This window comes from Telmatherina bonti, assembly GCF_933228915.1.
Source record: "Telmatherina bonti genome assembly, chromosome: 17".
Taxonomy (NCBI): domain Eukaryota; kingdom Metazoa; phylum Chordata; class Actinopteri; order Atheriniformes; family Telmatherinidae; genus Telmatherina; species Telmatherina bonti.
In genome coordinates, this window is record NC_136615.1 from 17,873,914 (window position 1) to 17,898,712 (window position 24,799).

Sequence of the window (24,799 nt, forward strand, 5' to 3'; positions counted from 1 at the left end):
TTTCAGAGAAATATTTGTTACTTCTAAGATTTTTTTTAAGGAATTGAGCATTTTAGCAGAATATCAGAGCAATCAGTTTATTGACTTATACTATTATATGGTGTTTCATTAGTCTCAAAAAAAAGAAGAAAAAAACAGTCATGCTTGCAAGCTTTGCTGAGTTTGACATGAGTACACAGGGCAACATAAATAAGTGGAAAACTATTCCCACTTGTGTGTGTGTGTGTGTGTGTGTGTGTGTGTGTGTGTGTGTGTGTGTGTGTATACACAAATACAGTCCTATGAACATGCAAATTAAACAGCAAATGCTAGTTGCAACGTTTTAGCTGTTACCACCTCACAGATACCATTCTGTGCATGCATGAAGCTGATGCACAACCTTGCCTGCATAATTTTTGATTCACTAATATTCTTCTGGGTGCTTGTATCACCTGTTTGGCTAATGTATTGGTCTTTATGACAAACAAGTATACAAAAATTGCTGCGCACACTTTACAATTCTAATGTATGAATTTGCATTGTGATTTGCAGATGTGCAAATGGGTTTTGCATCATCGCCATTCATTGCACTGTGTCAAGGGAATAAAAATTAGAGCATTTACCGGTTGTAGTGTCCTTTATTATGCTGGAAAAAGAGAGAGAGGAGGCGGTAAAGAGGGGGTGATAGGCAGCAAATGGCCATAGGTTTGTACTGTAAACAGACCCTCTGCAACAATGACCTTCAGCTTCTGGATGAGATGCCTGACTGGTGAAGCTACTTCACCATGGAGAGAAATTAGATTCAGCAACACTTACGAATGTGTAAACCTTTCTTTTGGAGTAACTTTGAATTCTTGAAATCCACACGCAAATACGATGCACATGACTTGCGTAAATCAGATTACATTTGTTCACGGATCGGCTTGAGTGTGCATGAGCATTTCTGAGACTCCTGTCACGCATCCAGATTTCTCACTCCAAAATAAAAAAATAATGGTGTGTTTAGGTGTAGGTGGAAAGTGTATTTTCTTAATGTAAAGTGGGAACGATGTTTTAAATGACAGAACTGTTTATTTTTCTTGATATATAGATAAATTGACCAAGTGGGAGGAAATGATACATTAATGGTATTGTTAACCCGTCAAACATCCAGACTGGTTTCTGCTCTATATGTCACAGTTACAGGTTATTCTGGTTGGTTTCTGCATTTCATAACACTGTGGAATATTTCCCTCCACATATTAAATTGCTGCAGCCATCATTGAATCTAATTTGTCTCCATGTTTTAGTAATAGCAAGAACATTAACTTTTCAGTTTGATTATATATGTTACTAATCCAAAATAAAGGAAAATGATTTGGTCAAATTATTATATTTGTTGCAAAAACAACACAAAGAAAGGAAACAAAGCTTCACAGCACCTTAAACAGGATTCCAATGTGACTGAGTTTTTCCTTTGAGTTCAAAATGAATCTGCCACCAGTAACGAGGTGCCTCTTTTTGAATAATACCTTCATGCTGTCAGTCTTTCTGGATTGTCCAAATGAAAAATGCATTTACAGTCAATAAAGCTCCATAAATTGATTTTAAAATTTAAGGATGAGAAATTAATTAAATGACCTCCACTACTTACCTTCCAATACCTCACGCTCACATTACCACAAAGAAATTCTGCTTTGGCTTGAAATTAGTTTAAGATAGTGAAATGGACCCCATGGAGTTGTCTTCTCAATAAACAAAATCGGTATGCACATTCATAGGTGGTCACCAAAATGCAATTTGTGGACCAGAGAGGTTTAAGAAACGTGGAAATCATTTTACCAGAGTAAAACGTTTAGTCTAAGACTGTGCATTGCATTACCCGCAGAGACTCGGACATGAGAAGCAAAGGAAAATAATGTTCCAAATATGTTGCCATTACAAATAAATCCTTGTTCCACATAAGCTTCTCGTCAATGCAGCGTAACAAATATGTGTATGTGCCAGCATAAATAAATGTGAACATGGGCAGGTAACTTGAATTAATAAATTTATACATTTTTAAATTAGTCACAAAAGGTGTTTAAAGCCTATAAAAATACAATGCCATATTTCTAAATGTTTCAGGCATTAAGCTGGTTTTAATTCCTATAATATGCGACAAACTGGGTACAATTACAAGTGTTCATAGCAACCAAAAATTCAAGGATTTTGTCACAGTGGGGGCAAGCATGAATAGTTTCTTAATAACATGAAACAAAGTAAAGTTAAGTGTTGGCTCTGTAGGGGGTTGGAGATTATGTTCAAGTTCTCAGGGATTCATTTTCACGTTATGACCCACTTCAGTGTTGCTATGTAGAAAAATGCAAAGGTTTTTATGTTTGTTGTTGGGGTTTTAAGTCATTTTTGTATTCCATTATAGGGAAGAAGCCATGATGTCCACATACTTTGAGACAGTGGAAGACCTACTGGCATCTTTTGGGCCAGTTCGGGATTGTTCCAAAGACAATGGCGGCTGCAAGAAGAATTTCAAATGTGTGTCTGATCGACAGGTGGACTCAACTGGTTGCATGGTAAGCAGATGTCAAAAGCTTTATTTTCTTCCCCTGATAACGCTCCAGCATAAAGAGATTGTTGTAATTTTTAGAAGATTGCCATATTCTTCAAGTTCCGATGAGGTGTGGTGATGTGATGTGTCTCTCAGTGCAAGTCAATTATTAATCAGTTTCTCGGTCAAAAAAAGACAAAAAGTCCATTTATGTCCTTGGACTTAAATGGATTTTTATCCTGCACTTGTGGGGCTTATAACTTTAGCATCTTGTAAGAAACTTTCTCAAATTTTAAATTTTAGCAGTAATAAAGGGGAATAGTGGGAAATGTCAAGTATATATTACTTTTTTTTATATACATACATATATATACATATACACATACAATGATTTTCATCTCTTCCAGCTTTTCTTATTATTATTTTTTGTATTTTTCTGTTTTTTTTTTTCATGAAATAGACCATTATCAAGAGGCATATATGAGTTCTAGTTGCAGTTAACTTAGACACATCCATCCATCCATTCTCCAAACCCCTTAGTTCAATTTCTGGTTGTCGAAGCAGAAGGCAGTGCAGATACACCATGGTCTTGAGCTCCATCTCACAGACTAACATTTATTTTTGAGACAGCTATTAGACATCAGAAGGGAGGTATGCAGTCGACATCCTCATCAAATTACCAATCCACCTCACTGATTTTCTCTCAGTGTGGAGAACATTTTGAATTTTCAAACATTTCCTCTGATTTTTAGGAGGAGACTTGGCCACCTGTGTTTTACACACGCTATCTTGCTCTTTTAGTGTTGTAATTACCAAAGGTTATGACCCCAAGCAAGACAGTAGGGACCAATATTTGCCGTATGGCTCAGTGCTGTTTTCACTGCTAATGTACAGTTAAACTGCATGAATTCAGAAGCAAAATATAACCTAAATTTTATCTCACAGCCCCTTAGCTAGCCTGCAATGACTGGCCTGGTCAACATAATAAAGATGTACTATCAAAAGGCCAAACTGCTACAATCAACTGACCAACCATTCAACCATGCTGTTAGCTAGACTTGAACAATAGGTAAGTTCGAAGCAGTTAATGTTGACAACAGATTTTTTGTTTTTGCCATTTACACACACAAGAAACAGTTGTGCTATTTATGCAACTATTCCAGGTTGTCATGTTCCATTCATGTAATCTTTAAATGTGCACAGTACATCTCCCATACATTCAGAGACTGGGAGCACTTTCAGTGTGCAACAAATGGCACTGAACTGCATCAGCTTTGCTAATGAAATGGGCAAAAAAAATAAGATGCATAAAATGGAAAGGCTGTGATATTGTTGGACATTTGCATGAACGAGTATATAAGAACTGAAGTCTAAGAGTTTTTTACATAACCACATATTTTAATGCTTCTTATATGTACATATGTAATCGTGTGGCTCATTAAATTCAGTTGATGGAAAATAGAACAGATATTAGTACTTTCCTTGAAGGAGCTGAATTTTTCTGCGTCAGTTTGTTTCATAGCCCTTAATTTGACTTTAGATGTCACATTGTAAACCATAGTGCCTAAGCACTTTGCTTTTGGCAAATTCACAAGTAAAGGAGCACTGAAAACTTCAGATTCCAGGCTTTTGATAGCACAGGGTGACTGGTGTTGTAAAGTAATTAAACTGATGAGCCGTTTCAGCTGCTGGAGGATAGTTCTGCTAGTCATTAGGAGCTTGGATGAGGCTATAAATCGATGGGTTTTTTTGTTGTTTCAGTCTCCCAAATAAAACCTGCAGAAGGATTTCCTTGCTCTCCTCTAAGCATCATCATATTGCAGCTAAAATAATTTTTGCAACTTAAGTTGGAAAACTTGTTTTTACAAAGCACGGGAAGTCATGACTTATGGTGACATAAACCTGTCCTGGACTTATGAGATACAAATTGGTCAGCATTGAGCAATGCTGACTGGTCTTGATCACAGATGAAGAATAACATTAAGTTTCTGGACTGTATCACTGAGCATTAAAACCCACCACAAATACTTAATATAAACTAAAATGAACACTAAACTTTTAATGTTTAAAATGAGATTTATATTTCACTTTTCTGAAAAAAAAAAATCAGGTTGCCATTTTACACTCTCATTTCCTACAATTAACCTCCCACTGTGTTACTGAGATGAATTTCCATATTCATAAATCTGAATCATACCTCTAATTTGTAAGAATAAAAGCACATTTCAGCTCACCTTATAGTTGTACTTTGACTGAGGTGTAATTTACTTCATGTAGTGCTAATTGCTTTAATGTCTTAATGGCTGTAAGTTGCTTGTAAGTCATCTTTATTATAATCATTATAATTTTCTTATGGCAGTTTAGTTAGCCTTTGTTTTTGTTTTGGTTTTTTTTTTCGAAATGCACACAAACCTTTTTTGCTGAATAGAGAATTTGCATGAGCAGTGACGGTGCTCTGTGACTTTGAACCAGCTGGACTGGGAACTAATTTCGACCCTGGTAAGTTTCCTCTGGAGCATCTCCATTCTTCTTCAACGCGCACATCAGTATGTAAAGCAATTAAAAACATGAAAGCATGCCAGTATTGCCCTCGATATAATATGCCGGACAAAACTGCTCAGCTTCCAAAAACACAGATAGCAGAATTTACTCTTAAGGGGTGCAAACAGATGTGCAGAGATTCACGTCCTATAAGACCACTTGCCAAGTTTTCCTGCCTGTTGGCTAGGAGTTACCAACTTTTATACAGTATATATGCAAACCACCCCCCTTCTGGCATCTTTGCACCGGCTCTTCATTTTTGCACCACTAGAGCATGATGTTCGAGTTAACATTTTGCCTCACAAGGATTTTGACTATATTTGGTTTCTTTTTTGAACTTGTCTAAGTTTTATAAATACATTTTATCCCTTTTTTTTTATTTTCCTGTCTATACAGGAATACAGCACTTATTGATATGGGTTTGATTATTTCTTGATGACAGCTGACCATATAGATCCAGTTGTGCAGTTGTGTGCAGGAAGGATAGACAGTGCCTAAGGCAGAGAAACAAGTCTAATTATTACATTTTAATAATTAAATTTAATATTTTTCAGACTATTTTATAATTATTATCTTTAATACAATCTTACAGATAATTTCCTATAGCCTGTAGTACCTGTTGAAACGGGTGGCTTTTAGTGCTTTTAATAGCTAAATAAAAAAGACTCAACAGCACCTCCTCCTGGCCAGGAAGAGAAGCTGCACACCTCACCCTTGCGCAGTACAGTCAAGGCTGTAGACACAGTGCTGCACTACCTTTTCCTCTCATTTCATCGCAACGATTTGTGTTTGCACATGCGCAGTCTGTTCCCCCATATAAAATCATATATTAATAAAGGCTCGCTACACTTCCTTTTACGTTACTTCACTATACCAATGCTCTACGTACGTTCACAGAGAATTCATGAATTGACGCTTCACTCTCAACATTGGTTGACTTTCTCACCGGAGGGATGAGCCTGCTAGGAAGTTTGATTCAGTCTTTCGACTGAGGGAAATTGTCAACATTCGCTACAAGTTATCATACTATACAAAGTTAGGTGGTCTGTTATTGAACAATGTAGCTAGCTTTTGAGCTCCAAGTGTTTAAGTGTCTTGCGATCTTGATTGTTTTAGATTAAGAAGGCGGTTACCTGCCTATACATTTAAATGATAATGTTTGCGACTGTCTGCCTACCTAACCCTAGAGATCACAGCACATGCCTACTTAAAATGTGTCTGGAGAGAAGATAACAGCACGCTCTGCATAACAGGCTTGCATTACTGATAACCTTTATTTTTATAATGTAATCAACCAACTCAGGCGGGCTCCTCTGACATTTTCTTTTCCCTTCATTTTTAACTTCTCATTTATGGTCTGTTTTGCATACTTTCACTAGTATGCCGAATACTACTTTTTTTGTGTGCTAAATGTAACATTTTACAGACCCATGAGCATACCATGAACACTTATAAATGTAGGGATATTTAATTTCCATGAAATAGCTTCCATCATGTATTTGCGGTATTGCTGTGTAAACTTATTTTTCCTGCTTTTACCTGTTTCTTTTTTCTCCATGTATTTAAGAGTTTTATTGGAACAGAAACTGTTTATATAATGTTGAATATCCAGTAAATAATTTAACAAAAATGACATGTTCATTCAATACAGCGGTCCCAAACATGTTTTATGTATTTGCACCGTTCTAGTTGCATTTGCATCCGACATAGAGCTCAAGACTTGGGGGATTTTTCTTATGAGGGTTGTGCCACTGATGTTAATCGTTACGTGACCCAGAGGTGGACGGTCAAGAGAGTGTGTATGAAATATGAATAAGACCTGGATTCCTTGGGAAAAATCCACTGTATATCACGCTGCTGTTTAACTGGGTGTCATTGCTTATCTGATTGTTTCCACAAAACCCACAGGGACGACAAACTATCTGAGCTTTTTATGTTTATTCTTTCCATCTTATTTATTTATGTGTTTATTTTTACTATAGCTTACTTTTAGTGTGCAGGCTGCAACTATGTAGAGTTCCTTCCAGAATTTTTCCCTGAAAGAATAAATGATAAAGAAAGATCCATTAACTTTCCATTTACTGTTATGTGAAAGCTTATTGCTTCTCTAAGCTAATGCAGCCTTATAGACGCACACAATCTCAAAAACTAATATGTGTATATCTTAAAGACCAATTTTGTCCAATTCTTAATTTCCGATACCAAAATCAACCGATACTGATATTTTTGGTAAGAGTTGTGCCAAACAAACAAAACTATCTGAAAATCTATATATAATATCTCTAATATTTCATCCTTTTGAGGATGAAGTTGATATCTAATACATGCATGTTATGTAAAAAATGTCATTGAAAAAGAAAAAAAAACTTAAACTGATAACATACAATATTGCATTTTAATGTCAACATCAGCTGATAATATTGGAATGCCGATGATATCGGACATTTCATATAACAGCAGAAAAAATTCAGAACACTTTAATTCATTAGTGTAAGAACTGACAGACTGTGACAGACTTCTAGTCTCTATAAATGAACATAAAATATTTATTTTTTTTTCGGTTTTTTTGTCTCCTCTGGGTGAGTGTTATTTCAAAACCTCATGTCAGAGTGGGTGCTAACACAGAACAGTGACACGCCACACAAAGGGCTTTAAATCCATTATCAAAGTCAGTCCCTCAAGGCTGGCTGCTGCTCTTAAGACAGTTTAAATGCATTTGTAATGAATTAAATTCTAGTCTAAGCCAGTGCTAAAGTTTAAGAGACATAACGTTTCTTCTATTTTGCCTCCATTTTCATTTTCTTCTGCCGTTGAGCCGCACAGCATCTCAGCTTATTCATGTACTCCCTGAGCTGAACTTTCATACCTATAATGTTCTTTGTGCTTGTACCTTCATTAATGATTCCTTGCCTTGCCAGCGAGCTACAGTATGTTATACAATACATTAATGTTGTGAAAGTTATTACAAATGGTTGTGACAGAGAACTGTTAGACGGAGGAGAGAGGAAGGAAAATTACGAAGTATATTTAGTAAGAGATTGAATCATTTATTCTGATGTTCAAGTCAGATATGTGTGTAGAAACACAAAGAGGAGAGAAAATCTTCAGTTACATAATATACACATAACCAGTCAAAAGTCTGGACACACTTTCCCAGTAAATATAATGGAAGGTATGTCCAAACGTTTGACTGGTATCGTCATCACAGTTTGAACATGCACAATATTAATATCACAGAAGCAGTTTGGATGAAAAGTTTTGTTGAAACGCATCGTTCAGGGTGCACTTTCTTACCAGTGTGTTGCAAAAAAGATTATTTGTGAAAAAGTCCTTCTTTTTTTTTTTTTTAACATTATGCACACCTACAGGGCACAAATGCCCATCTGGCAATTTCCCAGGGGGAAAATGTACCTCGTCTGCAGAGCAACTGCTTTTTTCTTTTTTTTTTCTTTTTTTTTTGGGGGGGGGTTCTTTTTATTTTTTACTCTAACCAGCTAACATTTCTTTCTTACTTGTGTTATTTGAGGGAGGGGGTGGTTCTTCTTTTTTTTTTTCCTTTTTTTTTCTTTTAGGCTCGCTCACTTGCTGCTGTTGAAACTTTACCGTTTGAGCTCAATGCTTGTATCATCTTGTCCAAAATGTACGACTCTTCAGATAGATGCTTCCAAAGTAACAAAGATCAGTTTGAATTGTTTATCACCCTGTTCAGAGGCAGAGTAAGATCAGGGAAATGAGAGCGTGAGGGAGAGGTGAACCCGAGGGAAGAAAACAATAGGCTCAGGAAGATCAACTTCTGTCATTTTGGTTCAGCTCATCCACATCGACTACAGTTTGTTGGGAAATGAACTGTTAACAGAGGAATGAACATTTTACCACAGACTATGTTTGTAAGGGTAACATCGTGTCTCATTTCTGACACCTCCTTTTGTACCCTTACGGACTTACGAACCAGATGAATTTTGACGGAATAATATTGTTTTGCACTTGGATGTAGCCATCACCCTTGCTGCTACATTTTGCTAACATTTACAACTGGGCCGACACTGACCTGATCACGCGGCCGATACTGATATATTTAGCCGTGAATCCCATTCATGAATCTATTTGAGGTAGTAACTGTTGAGAGGGAGGATGGGACGTACCCAAGAACTCAGGATGTGTTACTGGTTGAACTGTGGTTGGTCAGATGAGGAGGTGGTTCAATTTTTAATTAGGATTTTTTTGTGATTGATGGTTTTCTGTAGTTTTAACACAATATTTCTGATTTGGTCTGTCTGAACAATACACAGTATTGTAATAAATGTTTATTTTATTAATACTTTACCCTTTTTTTTAAAGTCTATGTGTAACAGTTGATGAAAACAGGGCTTGATACTGTACAAGAAACACACCTTTTTTTCTTTATGGCTCATTTTTGTATTCAGCTACAGTATCTGTTTCACTAATGGAAATGCACAGAGGCTGAGCAGATGATAAGATATTAGTGGCATATCTTTCATGAGTTTATGTCCCTTTTGGGATTTTTCTGGTAGCTGTTTGAATGCAAGGTTGGCAAAGATGTATTTTTCAACTTCAAACACCAGTCCAGACTTTAATTTTTAGCTCATAAAACTCCAGTTGTTTATTACAATTTAGAGGAGTCAGATACGGTTTTCTCTGATCTCATTTAAACGCTCTTGTATGCCGTCCCAGAATGCAAGAGTTTATTAAAATGTGTGGCACACTCTAAAAGTCAAGAATTAAATGATGAGATGTCGGTGTGGAGCCAGATTTCTGCTTGGCTTCCTCTGCTTTGCATAAAGAGTCAGCAGGGAGGAAAAATGGCATTCCCACCCAAACAAAGCGTGTTTGTTCAAACCCTTATCCCCTAAATCCCTCTACCCAGCATCCCCTGTATGTCCTCACAGCTCTGTGTTCCTGACAACTGAGCATCATGACTCCCTTTGCTCTGCTGCACAGCGCAGCTCAGTTTAGCTCATTAGCATCGAGTTTCAGTGCTTTATGGTTTAAAGCAAATGCGTGGTGGTAATTTGTTCAACCGTTCACATTGATACTGTTGGTTAAATGCTGGATCGAGTGTGTCATTTAGTGGACCGCGGAGATTCATATAATAGCATGGAGGCCAAGTAAGGGAATTAAGATTTGTGCACAGCGGAATTTAGTTGAGACCAGTTTGAAGAGGAAAATAGCAACAATTTCCAGGAAAACTTTGAATCTTTCACTTAGGGGCCAATATTTTTCATAAACTATGTTGCAAGATAAATATTTTAATTGAAATCCTTTTAAATGAGCTCTGTCTGGCTAAGTTACAAATTGAAGCAAGCGTTTAATCTTGTTAGCAAATAGCTGAGCAAAGACCAGCCACTATTAAACGCCTATGGCGATCAAGCTGGGCTGAGAGGAGCAGAATCCGTTGGAGTCACAGGAGGAAGCTATCATCCATTCTAATGGCCATCTGTTGCATTGTCACCCTTAAAGAACAGTGGGTGAGAAGGAAATGCAATGTAGGTTTTAAATACTGCCGGGCAGAGTAGCGGGAAGTTTCACCCCAATGACACAGATACACTTATTTTGGGAAATGAGAACGTAAACATCAGTGTTCAAGTAAAAGTTTTACTATTACTGTGTAATGATTGTGTGAAATATCAGCAAGTCCGAGTGTTGTTTGTGTGTGTTTTTTTTTTTCTTTTTGTTTTTTTTTTTTTTTTTACCTCACAAGAAATGTTACAGACATGTTTGCAAATATAAATTATTAGCAGCAGGAAAGCAAAACCTTATTTTGCATAAAATGCAATTCTGTTCCATTCTTTACTGGTTAAACTCATTCAGACCTGATAGATATGCACCTATCCCACTAACATATTTCTGTGGCAGAAAAACCAGATGGCAGAGTCGATGATTTACAATGACAACCACCATCATGTGTCTGTATATACATTTCTTTTCTGCTGCTTTCGGAAAATGTGTTGAATTTTCTGCGGAAAATAAGAGTATTTTGTCCAATCCTGCTCAGGTTTTGCTTCACATTTTCACAACAAGGCCTTGGGTGTTGAAGGGTTAAAGAGAAATCCACGTTAATATGAAGAACAACAAGCTGAAGAAAGTAAAAACGGTGTTCAACTAATGATAATCTTTTTAAATTGGAATATTTTGCATCAGAGTTTAAACAAACCAAAATGTGTGTATTTCAGAGAGAAACGGACATAACATCGTATACATCCCACCTGTGAAGGCATTTCACTTTAAAGCAATGCAAGAGGTTACGCCGACCTGTTCAAATCTGATTTATAATATTTATTGACACCATTTATTATCCGTGCAAGTATTCAGTGATATTTGTTAGATGCAGAAACTTGCAAGACCAGAAGTTTCTGTGCAATTAAATCCCAACTATGATCAATATTGAGATAAACTTCCAAACTGAGACAGCCCATGTAAATACACAAAAAAAAAAACAATGTATTGCTTAATTGAGCACATTTGAGCATCCTAGAGAGTATGCATCAGTGCCACATCTAAACCAGATTAGACCGTTAGATCTGCTTTTAAGAGTATTTTACTTTCCACTCCTCTGTCTGTTTCTTATTTAGAGGACATTCTTTCATGAACTTTTTTTTTTTGTTTCGTAACAAACCTGGCTCCTTTCTTAGAGATCTGTTAACCTCTGCTTATTACCTTCAATCTTTCAAGCTCGGTCGCATTGGAGTTTCTAATTCTGTCTCTGCAACACATAATGGCTCCTAAGTACGAACATCTAGCATCTTAATTCTGACAAGATCGCTACAAAACAGAGATTTCAATAGTTTATGTTCAGTTGCTGATTAAAGCTGCGAGCGCTAATGGGTGATTAGCAAAATGAATAGTGTTCATTTTGAATGAGTGAATGCTAATTTGGAGGGATGATCTATGTGCACCATAAAAGGTAGACATATGTGCTGTTAGATTTTGTGGATAATTACTTTCCTCCTTTTTCTTTGTACATTTGTTTTAAATCCCAAACTCCACTGAGGAGTGACATTCTCACTTGTAACAGTCCTAAGAGGTTACAACAATAAAAAATTCTGATTTTTTAGTGTTTTTTTAGTGTGAAATTTATTCTGATGCCAGATTCTTTTTTTTTTTTTTTTTTTTTTTTTTTTTAAACTATATTTCTAATTCATTGTCAGCTATTAGTATGGCTACCATGGTAACAACTGAGAGTTCTTCTTGTGGCCCGTTCCCGTTGTTCTGCCTTCTAAGAGTGACTACAGAAGCAGGGCAGGAAGAACAAGAAGCTCATGTGCTGCACTTGTGCTAACCTTAAGAGCTTGTCATTCAGCTGCAGAGCACTGCATGGCAGCTCTGAATTACTGACAGCCATTCCCACAGCTCTGCCTCATTGTGACGAATGGCTTCAATCTCGTTCCGCTGAGGAGGTTACATCCACCACATACATTTAATGGATCTGAGACCGGGGAGCTTTTTTCCTGCAACTTTGTTTAGAATATGTATGTTAATACTGTGGCATACGCATTTAACATTTATTCGTCTTGGCAGCTGTTTTCCATGGAGATAAAAAAAATACTGTCGAACGGTTTGCTTAGTATCATCTGAAAGTGTCCGTCGCAAATTGAGCGCCCTTATTTAAACTTTAGTTGATATTCCGTGGATGTAAATTGTGTTTATTTCAATTTCCAAGATATTAATTTGATAAAATGGCTCTTCTGTGATGTGAAGGCTAATCGTGATCGTAGGAAAATTGCTCAAGTAGAAGCACAGGACCCTCTGATTAGTGTTTAGAGTTCAGTCGCTGCCGATGCCTGCTGATGCGGTTGAACTGCTATTTCTGTCATTCATCATCGGGGGGGGGGGGGGGGCGGGGGAAGAAGGTGGGAGACATCCTCTGCCAGGTACTTTAGCACCCAACGACAGATGTTATCACCCAGGTCTGCTTACATTATATCTTTCAGAGGTTTTGTCACAGTATAAAAAGCAGAAAAAAAAGAACAATTCAACCCATAAAGACCCAACCCATGAGAAAAATATCAGATAGGTCCATTTGTTTAAATATAACATCTTTATTTGTCCCAATAACAAAATGTAAATTAATTAAACCAAGGACCTAAATTTACATCACCATTTATTTAACATTTATTACAATGTCATATGTCAAAAAATGTTTATAGTGTAATACTCTTTACACGCTTTCTGGTGTCCATTAAGGGGCAGAAGTAAAAAATCAGATTGTGTTTCACATAATTTGGAGCAAAGTTTGCACCATAAAGTGATGCCAAAAGTCTGTATGTATCATATATGTCCCAGCAGGTTGTTATGGGTTAATATGTAATGCTTCCTGACACATTAAAGACCCCCCAAAAATTGTTTTTATTTTAAAATTTTTGGTTTTTAATTGGTTTTGCAAAAATTCATCATGTTTTTTTGTATGTTTAACATTTGTTACCGTGCAGATTTTAAGTTTTTGTGCAGTTTAGTGTTATTATTGTCTCACCAAGGGGCAGAAAATAAGTATCTGCTTGTGTACAAAAGAGTTTTAAACAAAGGTGCCAGAAACTGTATCAAATATACAAAGACATTTTAGTCTAAAACATATGATTTTAAAACCACCTTAATAACTCTGCAAAACAAATTGGACACCTTTGTTTTCTATCTCAGCAAGCTTTCAGAAAAAAAAAAAATTCGGGAATTTCAGACATGTTTGGCAGGCGCTTTTATTAGTCTCTAAGCTGCAAAGTCATGTAGCAGCTGAATAGCAAGAAAACCCTTTTTCAGAGTTTTTAACCTTTTAGTGCTCTCTGGTTTTAAGGAACAAAAATGGCTTTACATGCCTCCTCAATAAACCCTTTGCTTCTTAAAGTTTCCAATCAAACGTGACATAATAATAAATCTAAAGAATTTGTACAATTCAATTTAAACATTACAGATTTTTTGGATTTGATGAAATAGCTTACTGATGTTGACAGTGTTCAAATATGAATCCACCAACACATGTGGCTTTGTCTGGAAAAAGGTGGTGAACAACTGTTGGAGGTAAGAAATGAAGTTCAGACACCTCACATGCTCGCTTGTCCAGGAGGCTCTAATGTTCACATAAAGTTCTAGTCCTGGAGGAAGGTGGCAGCTTTCAGCTTTTGACCTAATTCCAGTGAACATGGCTGCCTCTGGATATGACTCTGTGTCTGTCTGTCTGTCAGTCAGAAACAGCAGCACATGCACTTCCCTCTAGCTTTTATATTTCTCTGTCTGTAAGCATAAACATAACAACAATAAGCAGTGGGCAAAACGATATGACAGAAAAAAAATGGACCACACTTGAGATGTCCACAGCAGCTCGAGTCTTGTCTTTCTTTTCTTATTCAGGATTTTGTCAGAGTATTACAGCAACAACTGGTTTAACTATCAGGACTTTAAGAGATGGTGGAAACAGTCGACATTGGTAATGTGTCTTTACACGCCCACAGCCAATCCCACGCAGGCACACAGTTGTAGAATCATAGATGAGTCAGAGTGAATGTGGGGAACATTGGTCGATAAACTGTGAAATAATCAGTCTCTCTTACAGTGTTCTCTTTACACCAGTACAAGCTTTATATGAGTACTTACAAAAGAGATAATGCCGCAATGCTCACAGTTCTCAGCAAATTCTTTGATGATAGAAAGCAGCAGATTTCCAGCATTTTTACAGTCTGGGAGGGAACATTTCGTAGACGCCAAACTGAACAGCCTAAGCTGTCAAATATTCATAAAAGAACCTTTTCCCTGTAATTACAGGAAGGGTAGGAGATGTTTTCTTGGAACATGTTTTACTATATTGCTTCCCACTCCAACAGCAGCTAATTAATAAAATGGTCCCACACATAAATGAAAATATTTCGTCAACCATGGAATGTGCAGAACTGAAAACAAACAATCTGATCATGTTATCCGGCCCATTCTAAATGATTGGATTGTGATATATCTATCAATCTCAACTACCATTTGTCCCTCCCCCGTCACCTCCCAGAACAAACATTACACATTTCTGTGCTTTGGAGGCATGGCTTCAGGGCGAAGTCTGAAGAAAGGAGTTTTAACTTTTAATTATTTTTTTTTTTCTTTCATTGTAGCTTGTTTGAACTGCTTTCCCAGGACCTCATGTCCTACCTTTAATATCAGCTGTTTGTAGTAACCTTCACTGCATCTGTGTCCGTCTCTATGAAACATGCACGAGCAGTTTGTTTCTTTCCAACACCTACACTAGCCTATGAAGGATAGTGCACCTGATACATGGCTGAAATTCAGAACATGCTCTCGGAAGAATTTAAATAAAAATGTAAAAGCGTTTTCTCTGTGCAGAAATTGAGGTTTTTCTGCTGTATTTTTTCCAGCGGCCTGTTGACTCCGGAGTAAACAAAGTCTGCGTGATTAGTGCTTCTGCATTTTTCTGTACTTGTGTTGGGTGTGATATTCTTTTTGTAGTTTTGTTTTGAACAGTCTGCCAGCTTGACTAGTGTATTACCCAGTGACGCCCAAGTGGGAAACATAGTTGGAAATAATGTAACAAATCCAAGACACTTTATTCAAGCAGCGTTTCTGAAATAATAATTACACCAAAGGAAAGTACAGTGGAAATGTGCCAAATGAAGCTGAACGTGAACCACGTTGCCTGCAAATAAAAGATCATGTTCATATTTTACATCTACTTTTTTTTTTCTTTCTTAATGATATGACCCACCTAATGGGGTTTTCAAACCATTTGTCTTGACATATTTGTTAAATCAGCATTAAACTGATTAAATGGTACTATAAAGGGAGATGTTTTGCTTTTAATGCTTATTATATATATATATATATATATATATATATATATATATATATATATATATATATATATATATATATATATATATATATAGAGCTTCTTTCAGTTTGTATTGAAAGTGATTAACAGATAAACTCTGATTATCTGGCTGAGTGAAAAACTATTCTGTGTTCATGTAAAAGGTTTGGTTTATTTCCAAATCGAATAAGGCAATCATAATCATCATGCTGGGCTATTAAGTTGACAAGTCATTAGTTATTATTAAAAGAGCATTTTTGAATGAGGTACTTATTGGATATAAAATGAATCTGCTGTTGTTGCATTTAGGCCAAATTAGTTTTTTTCAGGCTGGACAAAATATAACGGATTAAAAATCCTCTACATTTATGAATGTACTGTCTGAAGACAAACTAGGCTCACTGTTCCTATTCAGACTTCTGTCAGAGGTCCTTACAAAATTGTATTAAATCTGATTTAAAACTGAACGCTGCACTTAACTAATCCAAAAGATTGAAGAGTTTAAGTAACCATTAAAGTAGACCGTCTCAGTAAGTCAGTATCTACTTGACAAAAAAGATATGCACAATAGTCTCAGTGGGTTTTGAAATCAGGATGTGTCTTATTTCCTTTCCTAAGTTCCTTTGAGATATTTCAGATGTTTAACACTGACGTTTATTTAAGCAGACAGTTTCACCACGCACACAAAAGTTCCTGCTTCTAGCTTATAGTCTGGCCTGGTGAACGACTAGCTGTCCGTGTCTCCTCTGATAAATAAAAAGCCCTCTGCCGTTCTTTTCCATCTGTCGTGGAACAGCTCCATCAGTAGAGTGTTACACATCAGGACTTTTGTTCCTGGAATGAAAAACAGCCTAGATCGCCATGTCAGCTGAGAGTACCTTCCCAAACAAGTAATGATCCGAGCTGTGGCATCACTTGGCACTGTTTTATTTTGCAATCACTTGCAAACCTCCAAATTCTTGCATTGCACAAAACAAGATAATTGGCTTTCTTTCTTGTAAAAAAAAAAAAACTCGTTTATCTCTGAAAATCCGACTTAATTTTCATCTCTTGTCTTCTCTGTCTTACTGTCTCTTCCTTCTTCCTGCCTTCTATTCCTGATTAAAATGCACAATCTGACCTCTATGCCTCACCCGCTTCTTCCTTGTTCCTAATCCATCCTTTCCCTTCCTCTTTCTCCTTACGTCTCCCTCCCACCTCTTCTCCTCCTTCCTCTGAATTCATTTTCTCGCAGTGTCCTGAGGGGCTGAGGCCAATGAAGGATGGCTCAGGTTGCTATGACTACTCCAAAGGCATTGACTGCACGGATGGCTTCAATGGAGGCTGTGAACAGCTCTGTCTCCAGCAGCTTGTGCCACTTGAAGATGACCCAAGTTCCAGCAATGTACTCATGTTTTGCGGGTGAGAAAATGTCATCAGTAGAAAAAATAAATAAATAAAAATATAAATGTATATTTACTGCCTGCGTAGTTTCAGGAAGAGATGCAGAAATAAGGTTCTAGTTCTACAACAGAAATAACACAGGATGGGTCTTTCACATGGATGTTTAACTGTAAAGCTCTGAAAGTTGCTTCTCTGCATAAGTCAAAGGTCATTTTTTAACTACTGCTGAAGTTTATTGTTAAGTTTCCACTTAATATGTGTTGTGTCTCAAATAGCAGCTGCTGTACAGCGCAGATCATTCAGTGAGCCACTCTCCTCTAAAGATAGTTTGTGATGGACATGGTCTGTTACGACTGGCTCTGTTTAAATAATCCATGCACAGTAACTGTGTTGTCACGGGACTTGGTACTACAGTACGACACCGGCATTATGGCTGGTAGGCCTACCTGTATTTTCACATACTGGAGTTACTGGAAGGTGTTCATCTGCCAGTTGCACCAGCTATTATGTATGTTGAAATAACTAAATCACTTAAACAACATATGATAGCTTGTCATGAAGTCAGGATCATCGCTGAATAATTTTCCATAAACTATTGAAATGGCAAAAAAAAAACATGCTGGACAGAAAAAAAACAAAAAAAACATATACATACATATATATATATATATATATATATATATATATATATATATATATATATATATATATATATATATATATATATGTATATATTTTTTTTTTCTTTTTTTCTTTTTTTTTTTTTTTTCTTTTTTTTTCGTAGTTCAGGGTAGAGGTAGGATGTGAGATAAATGCTGGACCATCTGACAATAGGTGTTGTGTCGCTTAGAAAATTGCACAAGCTCCATAATATGTTAGCAATGTCTCACTGAAAGTACAGAGGTTTTCCTGGCAGATCTTAATGCATGGCCCATTGCTGTATCTGTAACTAAGAAACAGTAAATGTGTGTCTGGTTGCAACTTCTGACATCCAATTTATTTTCTTTCTGTTTTCAATAGAAATAACAACACCAGTAACACCAACAGGAAAGAAGATTTTCTTCTTCTTGTTGATTACATTCATTTCCCTTTTCTGTAATTGTGCATTTTATATGGCTTGAAAATAAGCAGCTAAGCAATTCTTGATGCTGCATGTATGAAATGTCTCCTTTTAGAGAATGAAATGAATGAAGTCAGTTGAACGGCATTACTTTTGTTCTGTAATTAGCCCAACTAGTGGGTTACAGACATGGGGGCACGTCTGCCTCCATGCAGCTCGACCAGATCTGAGAGTTGCCAACAAAGATAGAGCGTCCCTTCCCACTGATGGGATCTGAACAACTGCATGAGAACAAAACCCCAGCTGTGGCTAACAGCAGCGGATACTCAGCTTTGTCTCTTTGGGGGATTGTGCAGAAAAATGGTGACAATACGATAATTGAGACTGTCTACAGACTGATGAATGCACAGCCATTAGAATTTGCTTTAAAACTGTTCTCACTGTGTGCTTGTGTACACACTCTGCTGGTATAATTGGATGGTCAGGACAAAAGCAGAATGTTGTAACTGTAAAAGGAAGCTTTATTTTTCTATGATAAAAACTATTCAGGATAAGTATCTTTGATAGCATCACATGGCAACATATCATTTTGTTTCGTCAGCAATCAGCACTGTTTTCTCGCGATGCATACACACTTCATCCTACATGATGAGCTTCAGATGTCATGCTTTGTGTTGACAGCTTGTCAACTGTCTTCAGGTGTGTACAGGAGTACAAACTGGCAGAGGACGGGCGCTCCTGCCTCCTACAGTCTGAGAACTGCGAGGGACCGAAATGCCCAAGGCAGGATGTCCACTTCAATGACACCCTGTTCGGGGAGATGTTGCATGGATACAACAACAAAACGCAGCAAGTCAACTTGGGACAGATATTCCAGATGACCTTCCGGTAACTCTTATACAAGTACACACATGACACCAACATAAATACTTCCTCTCTGATATTTTTTTCCCAACTGTATGTCTCTAATGTCACTGCCTTGTTTTTTTTTTTTTTTTTTTTTTTTTTGTTCTTGTTTTTTTTTTTTTTTAATAACATATTTTTTTATTATTTCCATCCACTATCCTCTCGAACTCTTCCCTCAAGACTTGTTTTTTTTTCACATCTTAAATGTTGTTTTTTTCTCTCTCTCTACATCTCACAACACACATTATGTGAACTAAAGGGACGTTATCTATCTAGAAACCTCAGATGAGCAGCTCTGGGAATCAGGGGTTGGAGACACTGCTGGGTTGCTGCATCTGTGTTTGCGCTCATGTGCATGCATGAGAGTGTATACATGGAGCATAGACAGTGTGAAGAATGAGACTTATCCCTTGGCAGTTCTCCGTAAACCAGCAACCCCTTGGAAACCTGCCTCACTCTGATAAGTCACATGGCGTCTGCGATGAAAGGCACGGTGCAGAAAGATGAGAAGGGTCTATCTATGCACAAATATAATGCACATAGAAGAAAATTACTTAACCCACATCTCATTATAATGGCAGATGATATTTCACTCATTCAGCTCTTAGGTACACTTTTTATTTAGTTGCTGTCATTTGTTGAGGTCATTACACCAGCACAGATTCAGTGTTTCTGCCATGCAATGCTTTTCATCACGTCCACCTTCTGGGTCACAGAGGTTAAGCTAAGCTGATTGTTGGGTATTAACAGTTTATATGTTTGCAGTTTTTCCTGAATTATTATGAAATCATTGGAAATCCAGATAGATTTTTTCTGAGTAATTATTTCTTTACCCAATACTTAACTAAATACTATTGTACTTTGGCTGCAGAAAGAGTTCTGTTTTGTTTTTTGTTTTTTTTCTTCTTCTTCTTCTTAATTGTAAATTGCAACTAAAGACAACCACACTATGAAGGAACCTACTTGGAATTATGTAGTACAAAGAACAACAAAGAAGTTGTAAAGGAACCAGAATCTCTCTCTCTCTCTCTCTCTCTCTCTCTCTCTCTCTCTCTCTCTCTCTCTCTCTCTCTCTATCTATCTATCTATCTATCTATCTATCTATCTATCTATCTATCTATCTATCTATCTATCTATCTATCTATCCATCCATCCATCCATCCATCCATCCATCCATCCATCCATCCATCCATCCATCCATCCATCCATCCATCCATCCATCCATCCATCCATCCATCTTTTTATTATTATTATTTATTTAAATTTGACCAGAGCAAATTTATTGTCAGATAAAATTAAAATGGTGTTAAGCTCAGAACTTTTAGGTATAGTTTGTCTGAAGTCTTTTGCACTGAAATACTCAATTACTATGTACTTATTATGTAATTTCACATTAAATACTAATTGTAGTCAGAACTTTAAAACAAAATCCACAGAAAAATGCAATAAATAAGATCTTCATTTTTATACAGTCTTTCTCTCTTAATATATCAAATTAACAGCTTTCACATGAAGCCAATCTAAAGGGCTTGAAGTTGAATTATTTCCTTTTTAATAGAGTACATGGCTGCGTCAGCAGGTTAGGAACCATTAACGGCCAACTATTAAGCTATAGGGCTGCAGCATGTATTGATCAGAGCAAGTTATATTATGTATAAATTACATTAATAAAGAAGTTTTGTCAGAATTACTTTGACCCATGAATGCAATGAATGAAAATGAATCTTATGGGCATTTGATCAAAGTGCACAAAAACACTTTCATGTTGTACTAAAGCAAATACAGATGCACAATATGACTGCTTGGCTTTAAATATGTCCCTCAGCAACATAGAAAACCATGAACCAGTTTGGTTTTTGGACATGCAGCACATCAGTTTCCCTTTAAAGTAATAGAATGAAACCTACTGGGGAAAGAAAACCATAGATGACACAGGAAATGCAGCCTTTTTCAAGCAATGATCCAATGTCAGAATGTGTGAGGCGTTAATAAAAAATATGTACTTGCATGTCTAAGGAAAAAAATCATAGAAAGAAAGCACAGATGGTAAACCTCCCCACAAAACACATGAGTTATGAATACGGACCTTTCCAAAAACACCAAAGTTATTCTGACCTAAATCCTGTTTACTGTCTGAAACTTGAGTAATAGTGTAAAATTGATGCCTGTATATTAGCTAATGGATGCACCACTGCATGCAACCCATGAAGCTTAAAACACCGACCTGAACCAAAAGCAAAGTTTTGAAGTAAAGTTACTTTAAAAACAGTCTGGCACCACCAAACACTTGTAATCCTGAAAGCAAGGACTTTAAATTTAAGTCTTGGCAAAATGTCCCATTAATTTTACAAAATGCCTTAAGACTGTATTCTTGAGTGCAATTATTTTCATGTCCAGTTGCACAAAAGAACATGATTAGTTTTTTGTGCCAGTTTTACATTTTCCCAAGAGACAGCTTTGAAATATTAGTTGAAGCTGTCAATAATTGTGTTGCCATTTTGAGTTTGTATTCAATTTTCTTTTTTTTTTGGTTCAGTAACCTTGAACCCTATTAAAACATTGTGATTATGCAGTGTATTGTTCATTTTTGCATTTCTAAAATATAATGTTTTGTCTAATTAAAATTCATGAGTGCCAGTAAATCTGACCACAGCTGAAGGACATGGTCATGAAGTAAAATGCGGTTTGAATAAGAATACAACAGTGGTACAAATAAGCATCTCCATGCATTAGAAAACATATTTTAAGCATTGAACAGAACACACAGAAGAGACTGACTGAGCTGGTTTTGTTTTAGTTATCTATGTTGTTTTTGCATCATTTGTGAAGGACAACTTTGGGTTTGGGGTTAGAAAGTAAACAGAAAAAAAAAACGTTTTTGGTATAATTTAGATCTGAAAAAAGTTTGTGGTATCACTGTTAAGGGGGCTGAAGCTTCAGTGAGAATGATCCAATTCAGCAATGAGGCTGATTTATGCGCTAAAAATGCCTCAACAGACATGAGTCCTAGTGGTTCAGGCATTAGCAGAATCAATACACATCACAGAAACCATCAGAATGAATGCAGACGTGTCAGATCAAAGCCAATCAGATAAATCAGGTGTTTACATGATGCATTTTATTCTGATTAACCGTGTGATCTGATCAGAAGTGCTCCATGCAAATGCAAGTAAAGCCTTCCTGCCTAGATCTCGTGCCCTTCCTTCATGGAGGCCACTGAAAATTTGTGACACTTGAGAGGATTGATAAGAACAAAGCTGCAGAAGGAATTGTTACCTGTAATTACCTCAACAGGAACAAGAACTAGAAGCCTAATATTTCCCAGTGGTTCACAAAGCTCAACCAGTTGGAAACTGCTTTTGATACATTGACAGTGTGCAGTTTGACAGATAAAACAAAGGCACAGTTTAGGGATTCTAAACCAAGGAGAGACTCCGTCTTGATTCATTTACCCTCCAGCAGTAGGGAGCACAGAGGGTCCTCTGCCTCCACACTCAAGTTTTGTACACGGTGTTAAATCAAAGAGATTTGCAGTGAAGCCAGGACTCTAGTGGGGTTATACAAATCTCAGGTTTGAACTGGCCAAACACTCTGGCAACCCTAAATCACTCTAGAGAAGCAATAAAAGATAGTCGATGAGTTTTATTTGTATTTATTTGGTAAAACCTTAAGGAAACCCTCTACAATATTCACTTAAAGAAAGGGTTCATTTTACTACCAATTATTTTCACCAGCCACCTGTGGCCACACCTCCTGTCATGCTGAAGTTAAAACCCTTAAAAACCTGGAATATTCTCACAAAAAGTTACAAGGTAGAAACAACGTGCATTAACCGCTATATTTCCAGAGTGCACACACAATAACAAACAGTGTTGAATACAATCCACAAGCTGATCATTTTGTGTGCTTTATAACAAGAAAGGATGTGAAAATGTTGTAAAACAGCCAACAAAATATTCATCGTGGAGCTATTTTGCCAAACATTTACCAGAAGCTGAGAAAATGTGTTTGTTCACCTCTCATAACTCTTTAATGGATCTAATAATATTCACAGAAAGATGTGTGGGGAAAAAAATGGAGTCCCTTTTACAATCTCAAGGTAACTGCAGTTAAATGTATTCTATGAATATCTTATCAAAGGACACCATTTCCTCTCAATGAACATCAAATCAAATGACCACTCAGCAACAGCTCTCCATCCACCCTTTCCCTGGCTTCAGGAATTGGACATGTGATGTGATTACTCATTTTTCTAGAAGGCAGATCTGTCTGCCAAGAGACTTTTGCAAATTACAGAAAACCACATGTTCTCCCGCTCATCTACCTTCCGTCCACTACACCTTCGCAGTCCACACCTGTGCCTGGAAGCTATACAAATTTCCATGCTAATTGTAAGATGCAGCCTCACCCGCACTTGCTTATTCCCCGCAGTTAGAGGCGCACATGGCTGATTAAGTGCAGCTGACAGACAAAGCACACTTCCAAGCTGATTCGTTGGTTGAGATAAATAACGCACATGTGCCTCGGTGCAAAGTACACCGGGGACCAAGTGCAAGAAAGGTTTTAGAACCGGCTAATCTGCTGCGGAGTTCGGTCGTTTGTACAGCATGGAAGAAGAGGGAAGAAGAAAGAAAAAACTTCTTCTTTGAAAGCATGATTTGATTTGACATCAAACCAAGGGGAAAGTAATTGTTTTTGTCTAAACCGGGAGATATTTGTTTTTAAAACTCCTTTTTTTTTTTTTTTAATTTAGTCGGCTTCATCAGATTCACTCTTTTTTTTTTTTTTCTTTCATCAGTCTTAGTTTAACCAGACGGGGCTAAGCACACAGGGAGTATAATACTTGACTCCCAGCGCTGCTAATTAAACATGTGTATTACGGCATGTCATCTCACTTAAGTACTTATTCAGCTTATCAAATCCACTGTGTCATTTGTCAGAAGAACAAAAGCATTGCCTTCCGAAATACTCGCTCCCATAAGATTCACTGTCTGGGTATTTATAGCAGCATTTTAAAGTTTTCATCCCCATCATTTTCTACACTTTCTTCCACACCACCTTTGATATGCAGATGCAAGTCTTCGTTCACAGCCCCCTCTTTTTCTCGCTCACCTCCACGCTGTAAAGCCCCCCCCCCCCCCCCCCCCCCCCCTCCTCCACTCAACACCAGCAGCTCAAAGGGAGATTTTAGATAATTGAGATAATTATATGATTTGAGTCACAACCTCGCAGGTACTGTTTTAATCTGATGATTTATCCCTGTTTTGCATGCACTTAGTTTTAAATTGATATTACTTTGCCTTGCCTCTTAAAATGGCCAGGGGGAAGTTGGAATATTGCTTTTATGAAATTACAGAGAAATACGTCGTGCAATCACGCATGCATTTGTGTGATGAAGTTTACATATGTTAATGTGGATGTGACGACTCAGAAAATACTCACCCCAATGCGATCAGAGACACAGCTGGCACGAAAACATCAGAAACAATGGGGTAGAAAAATTCCTCTGTAGTTATCTGTCATTTTAAAAATTCTCTTCCAGCGAACTCATATTAAATGCATACCAGCCTATCCATCCGACTGTCAA

The 24,799-nt window shown here is 37.0% G+C and overlaps 1 protein-coding gene across 1 annotated transcript in view; it reads left to right on the top strand.

Annotated features, from left to right (window-relative positions):
* astn2 (astrotactin 2) overlaps positions 1-24,799 on the top strand; it is a gene marked incomplete at both ends in the record, with an annotated part of 274,064 nt that overhangs the window by 160,495 nt on the left and 88,770 nt on the right. Inside the window, 3 exons of the mRNA XM_079256074.1 lie at positions 2,381-2,531; positions 17,098-17,264; positions 19,006-19,194. Of these exons, the coding sequence (XP_079112200.1) occupies positions 2,381-2,531; positions 17,098-17,264; positions 19,006-19,194 (507 nt within the window). The remainder of the gene's footprint in view (positions 1-2,380; positions 2,532-17,097; positions 17,265-19,005; positions 19,195-24,799) is intronic.